Source organism: Mustela nivalis (genome assembly GCF_964662115.1).
Source record: "Mustela nivalis genome assembly, chromosome: 8".
Taxonomy (NCBI): Eukaryota; Metazoa; Chordata; class Mammalia; order Carnivora; family Mustelidae; genus Mustela; species Mustela nivalis.
This window is the reverse complement of record NC_139027.1, coordinates 53,520,373-53,541,780: the sequence shown is the minus strand read 5'-3', so window position 1 is coordinate 53,541,780 and position 21,408 is coordinate 53,520,373. Positions and strand designations below refer to the sequence as shown.

General features: G+C 46.6%; 1 protein-coding gene and 1 long non-coding RNA gene across 3 annotated transcripts in view; one reads left to right on the top strand and one right to left on the bottom strand.

Moving 5' to 3' along the window:
• ANTXR1 (ANTXR cell adhesion molecule 1) overlaps window positions 1-21,408 on the top strand; it is a 218,381-nt gene that overhangs the window by 147,074 nt on the left and 49,899 nt on the right. For both annotated transcript variants that reach the window (XM_082744116.1, XM_082744115.1), the window contains exons 14-16: window positions 7,716-7,757; window positions 15,686-15,781; window positions 16,287-16,454. In XM_082744116.1, coding sequence (XP_082600242.1) covers window positions 7,716-7,757; window positions 15,686-15,781; window positions 16,287-16,454 — 306 coding nt within the window. The remainder of the gene's footprint in view (window positions 1-7,715; window positions 7,758-15,685; window positions 15,782-16,286; window positions 16,455-21,408) is intronic.
• Window positions 18,283-21,408, bottom strand: part of LOC309871269 — a 78,942-nt gene continuing 75,816 nt past the window's right edge. Inside the window, exon 3 of the long non-coding RNA XR_014315159.1 lies at window positions 18,283-19,413. This is a non-coding gene — a long non-coding RNA (uncharacterized lncRNA). The remainder of the gene's footprint in view (window positions 19,414-21,408) is intronic.

Sequence of the window (21,408 nt, the reverse complement as noted above, 5' to 3'; positions counted from 1 at the left end):
CCTTACCTTCACCTGATGCTACTCAGTGGCACCAAATATAATCCCCTCACACTTTAAAAAGTTTAATGGTATATTGTGTGATTTTTTTACCACACAAAAAATTTATATATATATATATATATATATATATATATATATATATATAACCTTCTCCTTTACCTCATGAACAATCAAATTTTGAGGTAACATGATCTCATGGTTTACTGATTTTGTGCCCATTTTACCTACCACATATGAACAAATTCACATATTGCACACCTGTAGTGTAACGAAAGGGACTGTGTGTGTCACTTTCAAATTTTTGGGAAGCTTTATCAGAAAATTAGTTTGGGATATAGTGCTTAGAAAGTGGATTCTTGAACTACACTCAAGTGAATTTATGTGGAAGCTGGGTTTAGGGGATAGAATGGAATATAGATGTGTCCAACAAAGTACTGTAAATAATATAAATCCAACCTATGACCCTAATGAGAACCTCATAATGCATCTAAGTGTCACAACCAACTCTCAGCAGTTGGCACTCTTGGCGTGTTAACTACTAAAGGAGCACCTATATGGACAACTGAGAGAAAGGAGAGCAGTCCGGAGTCTTGTATCACCAGAGTGCTTACAGGAGAGGCAAGGAAGTTTAGAATAATGAGGAAAGCTTCCTTTACATTTTCCTCCATAGGAATGCATGTCCATTCTTCCCAGAAATAGTGACTGAGTAACAAGCCCTGGGCTACTTGTCGAGACAAAAGCTGGCCAAGGATGCCCATGTCTTCTAGGGGCTGAGAAAGATGCAAACACCGTTCAGTGCATTAACTGCTGATGGTGTAGACCGTGAAAGCTAAGATCTGTGCCCCTAACTCCCAGGGAACTATGTGGCTGGGACTGCTTCAGACTGGGTCCAAGAGATCAGGCATGGCTAGCTCTGCACACAGATGAGCACAAATGCTCACTGGAGAAAGCCAGGGAGTGCCTGCGAGCAGAGCTGAGAGTCTTCTCCAGAAACAACTCCTTGTCTTCCCCAACAGGCCAATGTAGGCTCTATGGAGATCCCATAGTTCCTGACAATAAAGCAGGGGACACCACAACACAATGGGTTCAAAGTTCTAATCAGCCATAAGCAGCTCAAAACAGGATGTCTGACCTAAAGCAACAACATGGCCTCTTGCATATCTAGTTGAAGATAGCATTGTGAGAAATAAGCCAACCCATAATTCTCAAAGTGTGGTCCATGGACCAGGAGCAGAAGCAACATTTGAGAATTCACTAGAAATGCAAAGATTCTGGGGCACCTGGGTGGCTCAGTCGTGAAGCATCTGCCTTCAGCTCAGGTCATGATCCCAGGGTCCTGGGATTGAGCCCCGCATTGGCTCCCTGCTTATCAGGGAACCTGCTTCTCCCTCTCCCTCTGCCTGCCTCTCCCCCTGCTGTGCACTCTCTCTCTCTCTCTCTCTCTCTCAAATAAAATCTTTAAGAGAAAAAAAAAAAAAAATCCAAAGGCACCCTCCCCCAGCCCCAAACTTACTAATGAGGAACTGCCAAGTGTAGCCCTGAAATCTGTGTTTTAAGAAGCCCTCCAGGTCACTCTGATACTCCATGAAGTTTAAAACTGATCTCATTCGGGGCGCGTGGGTGACTCAGTGGGTTAAGCCGCTGCCTTCGGCTCAGGTCATGATCTCAGGGTCCTGGGATTGAGCCCTGCATCAGGCTCTCTGCTCTGTGGGGAGCCTGCTTCCTCCTCTCTGCCTGCCTCTCTGCCTACTTGTGATCTCTGTCTGTCAAATAAATAAATAAAATCTTTAAAAAAATAAAATAAAATAAAACTGATCTCATTCAAATTAGAGGACCTGTGCTGAATTTTTTAACAGACTAGTATTTTTAAGCAGTCCTCTTGAACTTTGCCTGCACAACACAATGGGTTCAAAGTCAAGGAAGCTTCTCCTCTGCAACACGAGAACCATGCTCTCAGCGTGGAGGAGTTGCAGGAGGTGATTCTCACCCAGCTCATGCAAAAAGGATCCGGAGTCCCTAAATACGATTTATGGAGACAGAGAACCCAAAGAGTCCTCTGTTTTGTCCTACTTCTCATGCCCTCAGATGAGCATCTGTCTAAAATGAGTGTCGACAGCTTAGCCGATAGCCAGCTGCTGTCACAGGGAGCAGAGACAGGAAAGAGAAGGCGGAGAAATGTGATGAGGTGGTGGTGGGGACACAGCAGGTGACCAGGTGGGAATAGCCAGGCCTGGCCTCCTCCTGCTCCTCACACCATGTTGACCTGCCTCACAGCTTGAAACGGGACACCTAGAGGTGCCTGTGCAGCTTCGTCGGTTAATTGTCTGCCTTCGGCTGTGGTCATGATCCGGGGTTATGGGATCAAGTCTTGCATCAGGATCCCTGCTCGGTGGGGAGTCTGCTTTTTCTCTCCCTCTGCCGCTCCCCTGTGCTTGTGCTCTCTCTCACTCTCTCTCTCTCAAATAAATAAAGTCTTTAAAAATAAAAAGTAGGGGGTGCCTGGGTGGCTCAGCCCGGGAGGCATCTGCCTTTGGCTCAGGTCATGATCTCAGGGTCTTGGGATCAAACCCCATGTCCATCTGGCTACATGCTCATCTGGGAGTCTGCTTCTCCCACTCCCTCGGCCCCTCCTCCTTGCTCATGCTTTCTCTCTCTCTCTCTTCTCACTCCTTCTCAAATACATAAATAAAATCTTTAAAAAATAAAAATAAACGGGTGCCTAGGTGGCTCAGTTGGTTAAGCAACTGCCTTCAGCTCAGGTCATGATCCTAGAGTCCTGGGATTGAGTCCCGCATCGGGCTCCCTGCTTGGCAGGGAGTCTGCTTCTCCCTCTGACCCTCCCCCCTTCTCATGCTCTCTCTCTCTCTCATTCACTGTCTTTCAAATAAATAAATAAAATCTTTTAAAAAAATTAAAAATAAAAACAAAAAATAAATAAATGGAACAGCTAGTGAGTCCGTGTGGCTATCACCTGGGAAAAGGAAGAGATCCCTGTATTAAAAATTGGGTAGATCGCCTGCTGCATTCCACTACACAAAATAGTAGCAGTGAAGTTAGCAAGGGCAAACAGTGGCAAAGAACAAAACATACAAATTAGGAGCAAAACTTGAATACTTCTAGAGGAAAACAAAACCACAAGCAAAATAAACTCAGCAGGTACTTTATTTCACCTCAACATTCTATAAAATTAATTCTTAAAGAGAGCATTACAGATACAACTATCATATGATCTCCCTGATATGAGAAAGTGGTGATGCAACCTGGGGGCTTAAGTGGGTAGAAGAAGAATCAATGAAACAAGATGGGATCGGGAGGGAGGCAAACCATAAGTGACTCTTAATCTCACAAAACAAACTGAGGGTTGCTGGGGGAAGGGGGGTTGGGAGAAGGGGGTGGGATTATGAACATTGGGGAGGGTATGTGCTTTGGTGAGTGCTGTGAAGTGTGTAAACCTGGTGATTCACAGACCTGTACCCCTGGGGATAAAAATATATGTTTATAAAAAATTAAAAATTAAAAAATAAATAAATAAAAATAAATTTTAAAAAGAGAGAGCATTACAGAGACCTAAACAGGTGAACCTGACTCATAAAGCCAGAGTGAAGTTCCCAGGTATCAAAGAGGACCTGGGTGTATTTGATCTTCCTACTGTGTTCATGCCACACCAGCACTGTGTCCACATCTTCATCCTTACAATTTCTAATAGCCATACCAAGGGGTGTACACACACACAAAAAGGGGGGGGGGGTGTAATTTGTTTTGACTCCATGTAAAGCTGCCAGTAAGACTTCAGTTTATTAAGATTCTACCTGATCTTTTGATCTTTTCTTTCCTTTATCCATACAACAGTCTTTGTCAAGTCTGGCCCTATTTCATGTTTATCTAAACAAACATGGTTAAAACTGATAAGATGGGAGAGGGGGCATTGCTCCCAATTCACAGCAGTGACAGCTTCAAGAAATTATCAGATAAGAAAGAAACATGAATAAAATTCAAAAGTCTACATTCTAGGAGCATCTGGGTGGCTCAGTTGGTTAGGCATCTGCTTTCAGCTCAGGTCATGATCCCAGGGTCCTGGGATCAAGCCCCGCATCAGGTTCCCTGCTCAGCAGAAGTGCACATCCTGTTTCATTTTTCTTATCCCCTATACCCCACTAGTCCAAACAACAATGCAGAAGGATCTCTAGGGCAGTTCTTCCAAGGAAGCAAATGGTCACCTTCTGCCCATTGACAATACCAAGCTAAAGATGCTAAGTAGAGAAGTGGTACTGGCCTCTGGAGGAGTATGAAAAATGTCCCCAGATTTGTCCCCAGTACTGCCATTCAGTGCCTTTATGTTATCCTATAAATATGCTTATTGAGCATGCTCCTTTGAAACATCCTACTAAGGAGCTCCTCGACCTTACCATCCTCTCTTTGTCCCTCGTAATGGGGAAAGATCTGACAAGCCCACTCACAACCAAGAGGAATCTCCCAGAATCTTCTAAGAAGGAAAGTGGGCCAAGTCAAACCTGTGCTTGGCAGTGCTCAGCGCTGATTCAAGCTTACATTCTAGTTAGAAATAAGCGCTTTCTAGTCACACTAGTTGGAAGCAAAGAACTGTTGCATTCATCTGTTAATTATAATTAAAAGTGCTACAAAAGACACTGGGTCCTGTGAGATCCCATAAAGGGGAGCTTGCCTGTCTGTGAGGTCAGGGCGATTTCGAGGGCAGGTATATTTACTGGTGATCTATCTGAGTTGATGAGTCCGTGTTAACCTGGTTATGTGCAGGCACAGGGACAAAGTGGGGCGAAGTAGAAAGCATTTAGGCTACAAGTGAGAAGCAGCAGGGTGCATGGAAGGAGCAAGAAGGTGACCAAGAGGCTGAAGTAGGCAAAGTGTTGGGAAGAGTGAAGAAGGGTGAGGTGGGAAGGTGGGGCACATCACACAGGCCTTGTGGAGGTGGGACAGTTGGCATTTTATCCTGTGGGTCCAGCGCCCCTCTGTGCTGCCAGGCTGCAGTGGTACCACAGGCTAGAGAGTGATGCAGCGTGTTGCCCAACTGCTCTCCTAGGCCTGGGCTTTGGCCCTCTGAGGGTTGAGGATCACGTGTCCCTGAGCTCAGAGCATTCCTTTGGGTGGCCCGTGTGCTGGTCTTGGCACAGGCATTTGGCTCACTCACAGACAGCCTGTCTAGCTTCATGACTTGGAATAATCATGTAATGACTTCAGTGTCGCCTGTCTGGATCATTCTTTGAAACACGCTCCTGCCGTCCCAGGGGAGCCCTGGTGGTGGCGGAGCTTGAAGCAACAGGAAGACTTCCTCGTCATTCCTGCTCAGTACCGCTAGGCACCCATCCAGGAAGACCAGACTAGAGGTGCCTCCTATTTACCTGAGCATGGTGGCATTCTTCCAGAAGTTCAGGTGCCCATTTACAGTGTGTCAGCATGAAACCTGGCTTACAAATTAGTCCACCTTCGATGAATACTTGATACACTGTGTATTTTGACATTGTCTTGTGGGTCCCCCTTGGGATATTGCTGGATGTAGAATTCAGTAAATACTCAGGAAGTGACCCTGAATGGCAGCCACCATTGGGCTGGTCTGAGTGGTAGGCCACTTGGTGCTGGACTTCCTGGCTCATGTCTCACACATACGTAGTGAGACACCCTGCTGTTGACCACCCTGACGTCCCTGGGCACTGTCAAGCCCCTGCCCACTGTCCGAGCACCAGCCCTCTGCCTTACTCATTTTATGGAAACCACCACACATCATCATTAGTAGATCAGTATATGCAAGGGGTTAAGTGAAACCTTCTTAAAGGGGTAATAAAGAGACAGAGAAAGGAGAAAACAAAGAAAAGCAAAGGAGAATAATAAAAATAATAATAAAAAAAATAATAGGGGCGCCTGGGTGGCTCAGTGCGTTAAGCCTCTGCCTTTGGCTCAGATCATAATCTCAGGGTCCTGGGATCCAGCCCCGCATTGGGCACTCTGTTCAGCAGGGAGCCTGCTTCCTGCTCTCTCTCTCTGCCTGCTGCTCTGCCTACTTGTGGTCTATCTCTCTCTATCAAATAAATAAATGAAATCTTTTTAAAAAAATAAAGATGAATAATAATAGCATGCACCATTTATTGAACACCACTTTATACCAGATGTTCTACAAACACTATTGATCATCATGACTCTACAAGGTTATGTGACTTCCATTTAACTGATTAGAACAGTGGAGCCCAGGGAGGTTCAAGAATTTGTCAGATCTCCACAATAAGAAAAAGGCTGGCCTGGGATTCCCATTGGACAATGATGCTATGCTTCTATGCAGTGAGGGAGGAAGCTAGCAGCACTGCGAAGACAAGAGCCCAGTTGTTTTGCATGGAACCTCTGTATATCCAGCACCCTTGCCGTGCACACTGCCCTTAGCACCTCTGCCAACATCTGTCTGTTTCCTCGATATCCTGCTCTCCCTCACTTCCCTCCCAACCCTGCCTTAAGAGAAAAGCTGCCTACCAGATTGCTATCCCCAACTCCTGACCTCTCCCTCCAGTTTCTGGCCATTTCCTGTTTTAAAATCATCCCCACCTCTGGCATGATGGGAAGTCAGCATTGGACAGCAGTGGCCTTCCCCAGAGATTTCCTTAAGGAATTCAGAGCCAGTGTTGAGTGGGTGAGCAAAGTCATGGCTTTATGCTTTCCAAAGACCTTCAGCAGGCTTCCCACAGTGGCCAGGAAGTGGGGGCAGATGAAATGACAGCTTGAAAGCCCCAGAGGCCTTAACCTCTGCCTCTTAATTAATTGAATACATCCTTTTAGCTGGCTAGAGTTTCTGTTCCCTGGCCGGTGTTAATACAACCTCAAGTCAGTAGCATGTCTCAACACAGAGAGATGATCTTACAGATAATGGTAGTGTGGGTGACAGCAGTGGGGTCAGAACCCCGAGGAGGCCCCCAAGTCATCCAATCAAAGGAGACATGAGCTCAAGTCGGAGAGATGAGGAAGACCTTGATGCCTAATAGGCCCCCAGGTCAGCAGCCAGGTGAGCACCCCAACTGGAAGAGTAAGCATCTGTTGGTCCTGTGGGCAGGATCTGAGCTCCCAAGCTCAAAGTGGCCCAGGCCAGCCCAGGACATCAAGAGATATATATAAAATGACTTTTGTATAAGCAGAATTCTCTAAGGAAAAGACTGAATGTAGGGGACCCAAAATTCTAATAAGCCTGGGGTGAGAGGAGGGAGCCTCCAAGGGACATGGTGGGGTCAGTCACAGTGGGTAATGGCCACGATGCTTTATAAAAGACTCTAAATCTCATTAACTGCAAGGGCATTCCTTTTACACATGAGGCTTGCAAGCTGGAGACAAGCAGGAGGAGGAACTGCTCACTGTCCCTCAACTGTCCTCCTCCCATGTGTCAGTTATCCTCTCATTGGCTAGAAGGGGTTCTGGATTGCTTTCCCTGCCCAGAGTGTCCACACATCTCTCTTCTGCAGCCCTGATGAGAGGGATGTTGCAGAATAAAATCTTAGAATATTGTAATGTAAATCTTTGTACCTCTTCAGTCGAGGCCCTAATCTCTGGGTCAAAATCATGGCATTGACCCAGCCTTTCTTACATTGGCCCATCACGGTGGTAATTAATGCCATACTACCAAGGCCCTTCTGGAGAGCAGGCCTCTTGTAAAGCAGGTAGCCAGAGCGTTCCACTGACTTTTTCTTTTTCTTTTTTATCCTTTTCAGATTATCAAGGAGGTCCCTCCACCCCCTGCGGAAGAGAGTGAGGTAAGTGACCAGAGCAGGGAGCAACCAGATGGAGAGGGTGGTAAGGTGGGACAGAGAGCTGGCTGGGCTGGCCCGGGACTGAGACCCCTGCAAAGTAGAGCTAAATCAGGCCCAGGGAGTGGGGAGGAAGTCTTGGATCCTTTGCAAATCGAGGACAAACAGGAACTGAACGGAACTGGCCCGCACAGACAGAATGGTTTGGGAGGGTTTTCTCCCTGCAAAGATAAAATCTGAAATGCAAACACAGATACTTTTATCCATACAATTTTCTCCTCTGACACAGACCCTTTGGGTTTCTCTCTTCCCTGCAGAGAGATATGCTTCCTATATGTAGATCAGGGCAAATTTGTTACATTCTCCCAATAGTTAGTGATTCTAGGAACAGCCTGATGCTGAAGTATTTCATTTTGCTTTCATTGAAAATAATGTCACCTAAAGATTTGCCAGGCAGTGATGCAAATATGTGAGGGTTGGGAACGGATATGCTAATATCCTGACCTTGCTCTCGAATCCTCATCATTTAAAGGAATAGAAAACATCTTCAATTCCTCCATAAATTGGTCACTAGGCCGTTCTGGTGCAAGCATGGCCTGGGGTAAAATCTGGTGGAGGCATTAAAGGCTAGCCGTGAGAAGGAGCATCCCTGGGCAGGGGCATCCGGCCAGGAGCTTTTCTCATCCTCTGATCATGCCCAAAGCAACAGGCCTCCTTGGATGCATCACTCACCAATTTAGAAGCCAGCTACAGGTCTGAAAATTTAGTGGAGTCAAAAGATATAGGGGTGAGGATTCAAGTTCATTGCCCTCAACCCCTTAAGTCTATTGTGTCCAAACTGGGCACAATCCCCTCACCCTTCCTCTTCCCAATGTCTTTGTCAAGTTTCCTGCACATGGAGAGAAGAATGATTGAATTTAACATTCCATGGGTCTGTTATACCCTGAACCATATGCTCATAAGCCAAGGGATTTAATAGCTGTAATCAATTAAAGCACATATTGTTGGAATGCAGACTTTCTGCCCAGAAATCAAGGGAGGAAATTACATTGCTTTGCAAAAAGGAGGAAGGAAAAAAACCCTCTTTACATCCACAAAAGCCTTTTCTTAATCCTTCAAGAGAAAGCACCGTGGCGAGTTCCATGGGCTCCAGTTTGGCTCGGTTTCCCTTGTGTGCAGCTGTCTCATACTCCCAAAGGAAAATAGGGCAAGAATCTTTCGCTTGAAGAAGTTGCTCTGTTTGCCCTGGGGTGAAGAATGTTCCCTCCCTTCATTTTGTTCAGTTAGAGGAACTGTTGCCCTTTCTTCTGGTGCTGACTCTGCATTTGCCTTTGGAAGGTGACCTGGCAGCCACTGTGGTCAAAATACAACAGGGGACTTAGGTACCAGACTATGGGGAGTGATTTACCCACCACCATCTAGTTTCATGCACTATTTCCAGAGAAGTCATACTTCCAACTGAAGAAGGCCGACTGGATTTCTGAAAGAGGACAACCTTGGGATCCTTGAGATCTAGGGGTCTGTGTTGGACCTGAAGGAGTTTCCAGGCTGGCTGGGGCAGGCTACAGGCTGTGCTGCTCACTCAGCATGTATGTTGGTCTTCATAATTCCCTGGCCTCATGAGTTAAGCAGCCCGAATCTCCTTCCTAATGTTTCAGCAGAGAAAAAAATAAAGAAATCCCACAGGAACAGATAATGTAATTTAGCCCTACAAAGGGTCTTACACAGTGCCCTGAAAATCACAGTCTGAATCTAGACTTCTAGAACCTTCTCCACTCCAGTTTCTTGCATTCAAATCCCACCAGTCCCACAGCTCACATGCTACTATCTCCACAAAACACACTGGAATCCCTCCCATCAGGACTAATTTTTCATTTCTCCCTTCTCCATATTACAGGGTTATTTTACTGACCTTTTCTTTTGCATCAGTGTTAGCATCAGATCATTAACTACTTGAAGGTCAGGACCTATATCACACGAATCTTGGACTTATCCCCAAAGAACTTAACACATTGTCTAACACTCAATTAATGGCTCTATAAAGTCAAACACTCTGCCATATATGTGAACAAGTTCAACATTAATTATCCAAACTTTCGTCAGTTCTATAAGCATCATATCCTAAGGGAGACATATCTACTATGTAAATAGCTAAACTTAGAATGAACACAACTTTATAGTGAGCTCTCAGTGGTCCCTTTTTAATAAGGAATATTGAAATACATAATATAAAAAAGCATGACTTTTTGAGATTCCAGCAACCAACAGTGATCCTTCTGTATAAAGAGAAGACAAAGAAAAATTACTTTTCTTGAGACCTCGGTAAAAGCAAGAAAGCTCAATTTCAACAACGAAGAAGGGTATTTTCTGGGTTGAGAGTCTTTTCTAATTGGCAGCAGAGTGAGGGTTCCTCACAAAGCCTCTAGCTTCTCCAAATGAATGGCAGTTTAAGGGGGAATCCAGTAATGTACTATTCATCTGATGGTTTAGTTCTAAGTCACCTGCCATGGATTTTATGACTGTGTTTTTTTGGGAGGAAGAGAGCTGCATGCTAAAGGCACTGACATGGGTGGGCATACAATTAACAATAAGCACCTGGCTTTGAGTAATGAACTTATTTCCAGGTTCATTATCATGCTCATTCATCCTAACAATTTCTCTGTGGCAAGAACTTTTTTTAAATGGGAAAACCGAGTTATGGGAAAATCATATAACTTGTCTAGGACCAGACAAGTTGTCTAGGACCAGACAGCTATGTCTCTAAAGAAAGTCAGAGTTGCCCCCTACTCTGGAAAGGTAAAGAGCCAAACAACAGCCAGGCATCTTCTTTTCAGTGGACATTCTAAACACACTGTCACACACACACACACACACACACACACACACACTCACACGCCTCAAGCATTAGTATTAGAACAGGCCCAGAATTCAGTATTTTCTATTTCAACCCTTTAAAAAAGGAACAATGATACTAAAAAAGGAAATACACTATTCTTCATTGAAGAATACAGGACAATCATGGTGCTGTCCTTAATCATTGTGTTTGCATGTAAACAGATATGATATGGGCTCCTGACATGTGAAATGCAACTCAGAATGGGGAAATCTTTGGTCAGCTGGGATTTTTGGTATTTACAAAGAGAAGTGTTGTTGGATTTTTCTGACTTGCCAGTTCACTCCTAGGAATTCATCTCCAAGGCTGACCTTGAGGGTGACCTCTCTGGCTTATCCTCAAAGACCTCAGATGAGACAGGCCAGCCAGTTCTGCTCTGGGTTCTGCCCTCCAGAGCCTCATGTGCCTGGGAGTTTCAGTGGCCTTGGTCCTTTACTCATGTCGTCACCCTCACAAAACATACTATTCTATAAATGTAGATGATCTTGGTGGCAGATCATCTTTATGGTGGCTCTTTATTTTTCTCAAAATATAACACTGTGCTGGCAAGCTGTGGGAGCTCAGCTCCAGTTGCTGGAGTGAGTAAATGAAGGACAAGTTCAATGAACTGTCACATGGAACTGTTTCCTTGGGCTCTATTCTGCTTCAGGTACGTTCCCCTTTGCATAGATAGTTGCAGGTGTTGCCTGCAGCACAGTGACTTGGGGACGAGCAGCCTAATCTGGCCCAGGATAAAGCCTTGAATTCTGTGGGAGATCAGGGAGTTCTTCACAGAATAGCCCATATTCCAGCCATATTCTAAAAGAGGTGTAGAAGCAGTAGAAGAAGGATGCTCTGAACACACGGAGCCAAGAATGTTGAAGCGTGGAGTTGTCCAGAAGCCTGGCATGATTAGAAAATGGAGAAATTCAGTGTCTGAGGGCGGCATGGGACTAACCCAGTTATGGGCAAACTGAGCTGATGTGTTTCAGGCTCAGGGTTCTGGAGCTCCCTCTCCCTGGAGCAAGGCTGCCTGAGTACCTGAGCCTCAGAAGGGATGTCTGACATCTGAGTAACGTGCTGCCACTCATTTTACCCACGCATCAGCCAACTAGATGTCTGGGGCCACCACATCCTTTAAGATTTAAACATAACTTCCCCTGGTGGGAAACCAGCATCCCTCCCTGATCTCTGTGGTTTCTCCAGACACCACTGACTCCTCCTTCTTGCTCCAGCCCTATCTCATCTTCTTCATCTGCCAAGCACCATCTTGCAAACCTGATTCCTACGCTCCACGACCCCACCTCCCCCCACCCAAACCTAAGGCATCTGCATAGGGACTTGAAAAGGTTTCAAAGGACAGGGGTGAGTTCCAGCACAGGCCACCATCCTTGTCATTCCTGCTCCTAGGAGGTGCCTGAGGCCCTCTTCTCAGGGGGACCCAGGCAGTCTGCTCATTTCTCCACTCTCACAGCCACCATCCTCTGCTGACTGCCCACAAGCCCCCCATCCCCACTACTTTGCTCATGCAAAGCAATGTGGCTTCTCCAGTCTGTCCTTTAATAATCGCAGAGGATCTGTGTCCAGCGAGTTCTTCCTCAACATCCCCACCCCCACCCCGTCCTTGAAGGGCAGTGTGATGGGGGCTCCCCAAGAGAGACTTTCTACTTAATTCGATCTAGACATTCACTTCAAGTGCTGCCTATGTTCTTGGTGGCATTGCTGGGGACTGTGATTTTACTCCATCAGTTTCGGGCCAAATGAAAAGACACATCAAAGAGTCCCTTCTCTTCTGAAGATTGCAAAACCCTCCCGTCTCTAGAATGTGTAAACAAAGCCATGGTAACTGCAGGGAAATTCTGACTCTCCTGTCCGTCGAACCCTGGGCCTTTGTGTTGTCTTTGCTCTTGTTTGAGTTTGGCAGGCAAGCTCGGGTCAGGGGATTACACGGCGGGCTTGGCGGAGCAGATTGAAGTCCTGGCATTTCCTGTTGTGGGAAGGCTAGCCCCTACCGCGCATGCGCAGCAGAGTAGAGCCCAGAGCTGTAGCAGGTCCAAGGCGGGACCAACGACATGAGGAAGGGCAGCTCCGGGGGCATGTAGGGGGAAACTCCCAGGACAAGACATCAGGGAACAGGACCAGAGCATCAGCTCCACTGATCCCTTCATTTCCCTGGATCTGACTGTGCAATGAATAGGCTCCAGTAAATGGTCTCTAGTGTTCGAACTCCAGTTCTTTAAAAAAAATTAGGAGACCCCTAAGACCATTTCAGTTCCCTATTGAATAAATCGGCTTTAGTCTTGGAGTTTCTTATGTCTTGGTGCTGTCATATTCAGTTCTGAGTGACGTAACTTCATTTCTCTCCTTTGGAAAACTGCGCAAGACCATCCGTGAAGCCACATTTCATATATGACACACAAACACCCACCTCCAGGGATAGTTTAACCGTATGTGTAAGATATCTAAGGTTTTTGCTTGACATCCTATGCCTTCTGAAATTCTCACTGTGAGCTGATATTTGGGGCTCTTTGACTTTATTATTTTATCCTATCTTACAGTCATAAAGCCTCCAAATGAGCAGGGTCAAGGAGGGGAGGGGGGAGTAGAAAAGTAGCATTTATTTGATACCATCAAATGACTGGAAAAGCAAAATTCAAAGGACAAAACCCAGAATGTTGCCAACACTGAGAAAGAAATGAGAGTGAGGTTTCCTGGGCTTGAAGGCAGCTCTGCCCCCATGAGCAGGGTGACCCAAGTCACTGAATCGCTCTATTCCTTCTCTGTAAAACGAACCATGCTGCCTGCTGTGAGATTAAAAGGTGGATGCATGTAAAGCACTTGGAAGACTGACTGGCACATACGTGGCAAGGGCTTCATACATTCAGCTGTGGTTATCATGAACGCAGTACCTGCTTATTGACCACTCCTGGGCACCAGGGCTCTGTTCAAGACCTAGAATCCAAGGGCAAGAGAATCCACTCGGCGTTCAGGGCTCATGGCCCCACAGTGAAGGAGGACAGATCTGTTTTAAAAAGACAGAGGGGGGGCGCCTGGGTGGCTCAGTGGGTTAAGCTGCTGCCTTCGGCTCAGGTCATGATCTCAGGGTGCTGGGATCGAGTCCTGCATCAGGCTCTCTGCTCAGCAGGGAGCCTGCTTCCCTTCCTCTCTCTCTGCCTGCCTCTCCGTCTACTTGTGATTTCTCTCTGTCAAATAAATAAATAAAATCTTAAAAAAAAAATAAAATAAAAAATAAGAAGACAGAGGGACCAACCCAAGTATCAGCTGCCAATATGTTGCGGATCCCCCTGGTCTGCTGTGATCATGTCCTTTACGATCTATAAAATTTTAAAATTTTTTTAAAAAAGAAGTCTACCCATCCCAAGCAAAGCAAGTCACCCAGAGAGTCTTAATGCATTCGTACGTTATTGCTTGGTTTTGTTATTATCTCTGGATCTCTGTCCTGCTGATGACTTGTCATTGCTCGGTTCCTTGCCTCCTGCATGGGATGACCCTTTCCACCTAGGACTCCACTCCAAGTCCTTGATTCTTCGGTACCACCAACACAGGATGGGGGAAGCAGGCTTGTTCTGAACAATTTCAGTCTCTTTGGCTTATTCTCCTGCTTTGCAGAGACTCCTTCTTCAGCCTCCTTTCTTCATTCAGGAGGGAAATCACACGACCACCCTGTAACCTAGCCATGGCTATAGATGGTGATATTTTTCTCTCCTCAACAGGAATAATTATGGGGCCAAGATAAGGAGAAGTTTTGCTAATTATCCTTCCCTTCTCCATCCATAATATTATAAGTTCCTCTTGTTTTTCCCTTCATCTTAAAAAAATATATAATAAGCGCTAACTTCTGGTCACTGAGCTAAGTTACAGGCACTGGGTTAACTGTTTTATTTGAATCATTTCATCTCATTTGTCTATAAATTCGACAGATAATTCTTAGGCACCTCCCACATGCCAGGTGCCATTCAAAAAGCATGGTAAATGTAACCAATAAACAGAAGCTTCCATGGAACCCTTACATTCCAGCCTGGAGAGACCAACCATAAATAAATGTCAAGCCATGTTGGGACCCATTATGGAAAATGAAACAGATTGATGGGATGAAGAGACTGGGCCTAGTTTAGAGGGATGTCCAGGGAAGACCTCTCCAGGAGTGATAGGAAGGAGCCAACCATGAGAAGAGCAGTGGGGGAGCATTTTTGGGCAAGGAAGGGGACAGCTAGTGCACAGGCCTCAAGACAGGAATGTGCTCAGTCTTTGAAGGACAGAGAGAGGGCAAGCAGGCTGGAGTGCAGGGAGGCAGCATGGCAAGGAAGAAGGCTGGAGAGATGAGCTAAAGCCGCAGCTTGCAGGGCAGAGCCGGGGTTGGGATTCTTCTCTGTTGGTCTGTGCAGAATGGACTGTAGGCGACGAGTGCGGCAGGGATGTTAGTTAGGCAACCTAGATGGAGAAAGTGTAGGGGAATTGGGACCAGTGGGGTGGGAGGGAGGTGAAGGTGGAGAAATCACAGATTTGGGATCTTTTAGAAGTAAGCTCAACAGAAGTTGCGGGCAAACTGAGATGAGTTCGGGGAAGGACGGTAGGGGAAAGAGAGGATTCAAGAGAGGCTCCAGGCAGTGGAAGAGACTAGAGCAGGAGCAGTTTAAAGTACGGATGTGGGGAGGCTCCTCTTTGATGTGGTGTTCTTGAGATGGTTATTATCCCCTGAGAGGAAACGTCAGTGTCAAGTCAACATTTGGGTTCGGAGGAGTCAGGGATGAAGATATAAACACACAAGTCATCAACATGTAGAGGAAATTAGATGAAATACCCCGTGAAGGGGTAGAGGTGCACAAGGGAACGAGTCCCAGGATTGTGCCAGCACTTAACCAGGCCATTCTGCTTTTACCCCAACTTTACAGTTAAGGAAGTAAAGTGGCTTGCTCCAAGGAAGGCCCCAGGAACTCTGGGGTTTAACCCAGGCAGTTACCTCCCAACCACTTTGCCACAGTGGACATGTACAAAGAACACTTGTGCTTTGCTTTCTTCATGTATGACAATCTTTCTGCAGGAAGAAGATGATGACGGTCTGCCCAAGAAAAAGTGGCCTACGGTAGATGCCTCTTACTATGGCGGGCGAGGCGTTGGAGGCATTAAAAGGATGGAGGTAAGAACAGAGTTTCCCGTACTCACATCTGTGTGCCAGTCAGCCACCAGAGGAAACTGGTGACAACTCATACTTGAGGTCAGATGGGGATGTGGATTACATAGAGCATCAGATGGAGAGATGGCAGGTATCCCCCCTTTAACGGCGCAACCCCGTGTCTTGCCCACCATTGAGTCAGAGTAGTTTTCACTCATCTGCTCAAACCCCTCAGTGGTTTTCTCTCTCATTGGAATAAAATCCAAAGTTCTTGCCTGGGTCTGCGGGGTCTTTGCACATGCTGTCCCCACAGCATGGATAGTTCCTTCCCTAAAGATCCATCTGCCCAGCTTGCTCTCTCTGCCCCTTCAACCCTTCCTCTTCTCCTTTTTCCATACCCTCCTTTTCCCTGGAGGGGGAAGTGGGCCACACTCACCCTGCATGTCACCTGTGTATGTGTGACGCCTGTTCTCCAGGGACATTATACTTCATTTTGTCATTTTATTTTATTATATGTTATTTATCTTAGGTTCGTTGGGGAGAAAAAGGTTCCACAGAAGAAGGTGCTAAGTTGGAAAAGGCAAAGAATGCCAGAGTCAAGATGCCGGAGCAGGAATATGAATTCCCTGAGCCTCGAAATCTCAACAACAACATGCGGCGGCCCTCTTCCCCTCGGAAGTGGTACTCCCCGATCAAGGTGTGTCTCTCTTTACTCAGAAATCATCATCACTCCTAAGACACTTGCATAGGCAGAATCAGAGTCTTGACATGATAAAATAGCCAACCAAATTCCAGAGTATCACAAGGGAACACAGTTCTAAAATCATGGACTTAAAAGTACAGGTACTTACTTGTTCTATTTCGACAGTATCAAAGTTGAGACTAGGCTTTTTAAAATCACCATGGCACTCTAGTGGAACGCAAGTGGACTAGGAGTCAAGGGACTAGGGACGTAACCCCAGAAGGTGACTACAAATTTCTCTACTAGCTCATGACTTCATGCGTAGGCAGTTCCACTAACAAAAATGGCTGCATTCCCCTTGATGCCTTCCCTCTCGTCCTCTTGCCATAACACAAGGCCATTCCCCTTTATCCAAGCCTCCTGGCAGCCTTTCAGGTGTTGGCCATGGAGCTAGAGCGAGTACTCTTCCTGGCTGTGAACAAAACCCCTTTTTTTCCCCACTCTCTCTCTCTTCCCCTGCACAGCTCCAGAAAGTAAACCTCTTTGGCCTCTTAGGAAGTATAAGCCCTAGAAGGTAGCTAATGCTTCCTGAAGGCTTCTCTTCTCTTCCTCTTGTTCTTCCTCTATTTCTGTAGGGCAAACAGAAACTGGGCCAAGTCCAAGGCTACAAGTGAAAGAAAGACCCCGTGTGAGAGCCAGCTCGCATCACACACACCCACACGGCCTTACCCCTCTTCCAGTGAGAGCGAAAATAATCTTCATCATTCACTAAATTATTTGCTAATCTTAGAGCACCCCTTGTCCTACAAAACCAAAAGAAATAACCATTTTAAACAAGGGAGTGAAATGTCATTGATAATCGTCTCTTCTCAGCCAAGCCAGCTACATGCTAACAGCACTGTATTTTCATTTTGGATTGCTGTGTTTAAAGCAGGGAGATTCTTTTTTAAGATAAGTCCCTCCCCACCCCCACCCCCTGCCCTGCCCCCTCAGGGCAATGGCTTGAACTCTGGAAAGATGTGGGCTAAACGCAGCTTGCTTGCCCAACAGCTGTTTGCTTCTAATTATTTTCTCATGCAGGACATGCAATGGCGTGCATGCGTGCGCAGACAGGAAGGAGCCAAGCAGAGTCTCTGAGATGAACAAGAAAGGGAATTTTCTATTATGTCGTTTTTAGGAATCCGTACCTTGTGACTAACACAACATACTTGGTCATAGCCAGGTTTTCATTTCTGTAATCTTGGATTTAGAAAGAACATTAATTCTGTTTGAAGAATCCAGTTTTTCTGGAGAGCTTGTTACTCCTCTGCTAACTGGTGGTTTAGGACGGAGTTTTATGAAATAAATAGGGATAGAGAATGACTAGATTTAGAAAGCTAAAAACATGCCCAACACCCACTTGGAATTAGTATGAATTCAGCGAGTATTTGTGCTGGGTAATGCCAGATATTAAGCAGACAGAGGTTCTCAAACCTGGGTGAGTATCAGAGTTACCCTGAGCGTTTTAAAAATACAGATTCCCAGGCCTGAAGACTGAGTATCTTAAAGTCTTAGCGACTTTCAAAGACACACAGGCCGTCACCCCTCGCTCACTTTTTCTCATCCAGTGAAACTCCTTTCCCCCCAGCCTGTGCCCCCTTTTTAGCATCCAGACTCCCTAAGGCACACCCCTTTGTTGCCTCAATTACTCTTCCCTCCACAGTCCCTGCTCTTGGGCCTCCTCATTGGTCACTGTGTTCAACTGCTCGTTCTCACAGTGTGGTCCCTGGACCAGCAGCAGCAGGAACTTACTGGAAATGCACATTCTCGGGCCCAACCCACATCTACTAAATCAGCAACTTTTGGCTGTGGGGGTAGCAAGCTGGGATTGAACAAGCCCGGTTAAGAAGTTGTCTGGAACCGACAGTTCCAGCCAGGCTTCCAAGGGGTGCTGTCTCCCTGAGGGCTGGAACCTTGGCACTTGGCCTAGAGACCATGACCACACCTCAGCGATTTGCTGAAAGTCTCAGCAAGCAGGCCCACGTTAGAGTTCGTGGCTCCTTTTCACCACAGACACAACTACTGTAGTCGTGTGAAGTGGCTGAGAGTGTGGGTGTTGAGGAAACCCCAAAGAACCAAATGGAAGAGACCTGGGATGCTGGTGGACAGGCCCAGGCCTTCAGCAGAACAGCCCTGCTCTAACTTGGGAACGGTGACTGCCTCCTCCTGGTGGGGCGGCTCCAGCCAATGCCCGCTCGGCTCACTCTCTGCAATAGCCCGGGGGTGTGACTGCTCATGCTGGAGCCTTCTCCATAGCAGACCAGACCTTCCTGGAGACAGCAGCTATGGTTCCCTCATCTTTAGTGGGTGATAATATGGTGTCTGGCCCACCAGAGGGCCTCCAGCATCTCTTGTTAAAGAGCTGACATCTAGAATTAACTAGGAAACCACCCCCGGAGTATGCTACTGGTTTAGCTACCTCCCAGGATGCACACAGATCACTTTGGCACCATCAACACGAAGAAGGTGACATATTCCTCACCATCTCTTTGAGGAGAGGAGAGAAAAAAAGGTCATCTTATGTGTTTATGGGCCGGCTGGTGGAGGGAAAGCTAGAAACAAGGAGGTTTCAGAATAGAAGCCCAGAAAGGATTTCAAAAGTGAAATTGTCCATCTCTCCAGAAGAAGTCTCCAAGCAGACTTGTCACCATGACTTCCACGTTCATGCTGCTGAACAAGTTTCATGCTCCGTGATGAGCCCCACCTTAGCTGTAGCACCTGTGGACCTCACTGGGCCTTGGGAAAAAAACATTAGCCCATGTAGTTCCATAAACTCCGCTTCCCCTTCCTGAGCCCTCTCACTGGATTTATCTTCTTGGTGGGAAACAGAAGCACCCTCGAGAGGGTTGAACTTTTGGTGAGGGCAGGGTTGAGGTCACTCACGGCGATGGCCAGGCACACAGGGACCAGCAACAGTGGGAGCTGCACCCCGGGCCTAAAGGACAAGGAGGGGAGATGGTGTCGTGGGCACCAGTGGCAAGGAGAAGAGGATACCCATTGGGAGCTGTGGCCGGAGAGAGGGAATCAGCAATCTGATTCCTACCACCAAATCTTCCCTACCACCTGTTTATAGATGGCCCACAAACTAAGAGTGGTTATCCTTATTTTTAAATGGTTATGGCAGTTCCGATATAATATCCCAGAGTTTGTCTCTTGAGCTACAAAGCCTAAAACATTTACTCTTTGGCCCTTTGCAGAAAATGCTTGCAGATCTCTATCCTCTAAGAATGTAGCCACTGAAGAAGGCAGGGGGTCAGAGAGGAAACAGAAGGAACGAATGCCCCGACCTCTCCCTCAGCTTGCCCTCTTCTCCTCTGGTACCACCTACTGGCCAAACCAAAGGGAAACCAGATGGTATTATCTGCAGAAGTCAGCCTTCTAGGGCTTAAAGCTAGGAAGGCAGAGAAAGGCAGAGAGTGGGTGGTGGCAGGCAGCTCATGGAGAATGACCAGTCAGCTCTCTGCCCCCACTACAATAGGGACAATACTCCCACCTAATACAAAACTTTTAAGAGCCACTGGGAAGACTCTTATGAAAGTCCCCCAATGGAAGTAGTCAGAATCGTATACATCTTTTAATGTATCGCATTTGACTCACTTTTATCATGCATTTTGTGGAACAGGTATGAGGAGCTGAGAAGCAGATGAGTGCCTGTGCTAAGGGAACCGAGTGGGGACTCATCACGAGAAGTCCACAATGGGCTTCTCTCCACCATTCCCCAGTCTCATTTAGGGCACTGACCACAGCAGCCACACTTCACCCTTTCCTCATTCCAGGCTCATGACCAGGAAATTTTCCGATATTTGGCCTCAATTTGCCTTTGCTCGGTTTTCACCACCCCCCCCCCCGGATTGACAGCACCCCATGCTTCTCATTAAATTGGGACTGACCATTTCAGACAAGTTAAGTAATACCCAGATAGATGGCCTCCAGACAGATTAAAACCAGCACTGTTTTCAGGTTTGCTGGAAGGCTTGGAGCCTTTAGAGAAACCATTTTCTCCCTTTCCAGTAGCTCCTCTATATGACTAGAAATGACAGAAATGACAGCCGAAGGACAAAAGCCAGACCCTGCACGGCCAGGCAGACCGGCTGGCTGTTCTTTGCGAGAGAGCCAGATGGTGAAGGGGCAGAGTTAGCCCGTAATACTCACAGAGGCTGGCGGGGGGTAGGGGGTGGTCTTCTGTTCTGTTCATTTTCTGTCAGGCCAGCCTTCACCCCTGGCCTAAAGCACCTTGACCCTGGAATCAAGCAGCATTGAGCCATGAAACTGTGCTGGATGGAGCTGCATGTCAGAGAGACCCACCAAAACCCGAAGTGTTGTCAGATAGGCCGCTGATGTTGAACTGACTTTTTCTGTCCCTCTCTGGCTACTTTTTATAATAGCTGCAAGCTTTTTTTAAACAATGACCAAATCTCAAAAAGAGCAAAGCAAAAAGTATCCTGTGTGTGACTGTGTGTGAGTGTACATGTGGTATGTGTGTGTGTGTGTGTGTGTGTGCACGTGAGAGGCTGTGTTTCCAACATTATCCATTCATTTATTTCATCTAAAGAGAAGCATGGGTCACAGTATTTACCATATATTTTAAGGTGTAAAAATCCTGCTGTTAGTCTATAACAGCCCTATCGTTGAGCTACCCTCAAAATTCTCAACGTCTGACTAACTTCCCAGCAGTGCAGGCAGACAAACCAGAAGAGAAGACACAGCTGTTGCCTGGCCAAAACTTTAAAAAGGAGAGAAAAAGAAACTCAGCCACAAACCTCAGGCACCAGGATACTTTGAATGATGGCCGCATAAACATTCCCAGCCCTGCCTTATTGTTTGGGAAGAAACAAAACCTAGAGTTGACATAGAGCTCCCATTTGCCTGCCTTGTGAATTCAAAGGTTGTCTGAACCTGAAGTATAGTTTGGGAGCCTGGACTCGGTAAA